We start from the raw sequence: 2,328 nt of genomic DNA on the forward strand, positions 1-2,328 counted from the left end.
ACAGAGCATATAAGCATTGAGATAGAAAGGGAGACAGGGGCCTGACCTGAAGCATGGGATGCTTGAAAACCCAGGGCTACGGTGATGAATTAAAGGCCTGGCCTCAGCTGATGTGGGTAGCTTCCCTGTCCCACGAGTTGGTCGTCCCATTACCACTGTGATCATCACCCCCCATTCCACCTCCACTCACGCTGTTCTCCCCAGTTCCCAAGCCAAGAAAATCCCTGGTAAGCCTTAGTACGATACTCACTCTCAACATTCATCTGTGGATCCCCCAAAACATTGTTATTTACTTCATGACCAACCAACATTCCACCAGCATTTTTCACATCGGACATCATTCCTCCACGTGAGCATTCATCTGATCAATTAAAGGTTCCATGCCACCGCCATATCCTCCACCACTTCCATAACTCCACCACCCACATTCCAATTCTTGTACATTTCTTCCAAGGTGCCACCACCTCCATATCCTCCAGCACTGCTCATTCTATCTCCCAGAGCTCTCCCATAGCTATTAAAAGCAGATCCTATGGATTGTCCTGATAGCAAACTAGTAAATGAATTTGGATTTGAGGCCCCTTGTCCTAGCCGCGGAGTCAAGAGTAGCTGATGGCTCCCTGGAATTTGGGAATCTGCAGCTGGGCCCAGGTACATGGAGCCAGGGTTACTAGCATTTGCGGAAATACAAGCAGCATCACACATGGAACGATGGTAGGTAAAACTCTCATGCCTGCATCAAGTAATTGTTTAACCTTTAGTTAATTATAGATAGAAAATTATAATTTGTTCATATTAAAACAAATTTTCTGCAATTTCAAGAGACACCAGAAAAAAGAACTCTACGAAATCAAGAGATACCACAAAAAGAACTCTACGAAATCACTTCCACTATTAAATTGCAGTGCTAAGCACAAACTCCAATGCTAATTAATTGGATACATCACAACTAACCCGAAAACAGAAAACTATTTATGTAATCAATTAGAATTAAAAGAGAGACTTGTGGTATGACCATCACCTGGGAAAGGTAGTTCCACATTCACATTTATATTTTTTAGTACCACAAATCTTATTATGGGCCTTCAAGTCAGAGTCTACGGCATACTTCTTGTTGCATTTATGGCAGCTAAATTTCTTTTCGCAATGTTTTCTAGAAAAGTGTTTCTTGATTCCGGTAATATCTCCAAGGGCCCTTGATGGATGGTGATGGACACAACCCATTTCAGGGCAAATGAAAACCTTTTTCCGGATTTCATGGCTTGTCTTTTGTTTGAGCTTCCCTGGCAAATTGTGTCTCCTTCTGTGGAGCTGCAAGTTCTGCTCCCTTGGAAAACCCTTCCCACACACATCACACGAAAACCTATCTGTGGCCAACAGAGTTTTGGGTGAGAGTGCGACAATTTCAGCATCTGGGCCTGTCACATACATACACATATATAGAGACGTCAGATAAACAGATTAAAAAACCATGTCAGAAACATTCTGACCCGGACATTAGATTTATTGAAATATATATCCTTGAAGACACAAAGATAAATTAAGACCAAAATACTCACACTGCACGTATATCTCTGTATATATAATATCTTACTTGAATTAATTCCTCGACGTTTTTGCTGTTTTCTCTCAGCAGCACTTGGTAAGGCAGAAGAAGCCATAACAGATAAAGTTGCAGATGAAGCCATTTCTCTAGGTGTTTCTTGAAACTAAAATTGATTTGTAGTAGAAGAATACTCAAAGCCTGGGATGTATGTGATCTCTTTGTATCCTCTCTCAAATTTATAATAACATTTTAACCATGGTCACTTGACTCAGGTACCTTCCAGGGTTAATTCTAGCCACAATTAATTTAAAAAAAATATTTAAAAGCTTTTCTTCCACCATATTAATTGTATTCAGGAAGGTAGTAAACAGGAATGTGGTGAAAGGTAATGGTAATGTTATGGATTATGCACGCCCCTTTGGCCACATTTGCAGCTGGGGATGAGGTCCCACTGACTTTTTTTTGTCATTTATTATATAGATTCCAGCTGGATTTTGGATTTTCTATTACTTTTTGAATGTCTTGGTCAGTTTCATTCTTGTAACTTTGAATTACAAGATATATTTAAATGACATATGATTTTGATATTAATTATATGATTCATAGGCAATTATCTTTAACTCAATGGCCCCTAAAAAATTATTTACAATGTAAATTGAAAAAAATTAACAAATAAACAATAGTAAAAGTTAATTATTCTATTAGCAAAATGATTAATTTATTAGTTTAGGAGATTAGTACTACATTGAAATATAATTAGAGAATAATAGAAATATTATGTC

At 38.1% G+C, this 2,328-nt stretch overlaps 1 protein-coding gene across 1 annotated transcript; it reads right to left on the reverse strand.

Moving 5' to 3' along the window:
• Nucleotides 1–369: 369 nt before the first annotated feature.
• LOC141703669 (zinc finger protein GAI-ASSOCIATED FACTOR 1-like) lies at nt 370–1,688 on the reverse strand. The gene is made up of 3 exons (XM_074507117.1): nt 1,595–1,688; nt 1,022–1,418; nt 370–733 (listed from the first exon to the last, which is right to left on the reverse strand). The coding sequence occupies exons 1-3, from the start codon at nt 1,686–1,688 to the stop codon at nt 370–372; spliced, it is 855 nt and encodes a 284-aa protein (XP_074363218.1).
• Nucleotides 1,689–2,328: the final 640 nt, after the last annotated feature.

Source organism: Apium graveolens, unplaced genomic scaffold (genome assembly GCF_009905375.1).
Source record: "Apium graveolens cultivar Ventura unplaced genomic scaffold, ASM990537v1 ctg6956, whole genome shotgun sequence".
NCBI classification, from domain to species: Eukaryota; Viridiplantae; Streptophyta; class Magnoliopsida; order Apiales; family Apiaceae; genus Apium; species Apium graveolens.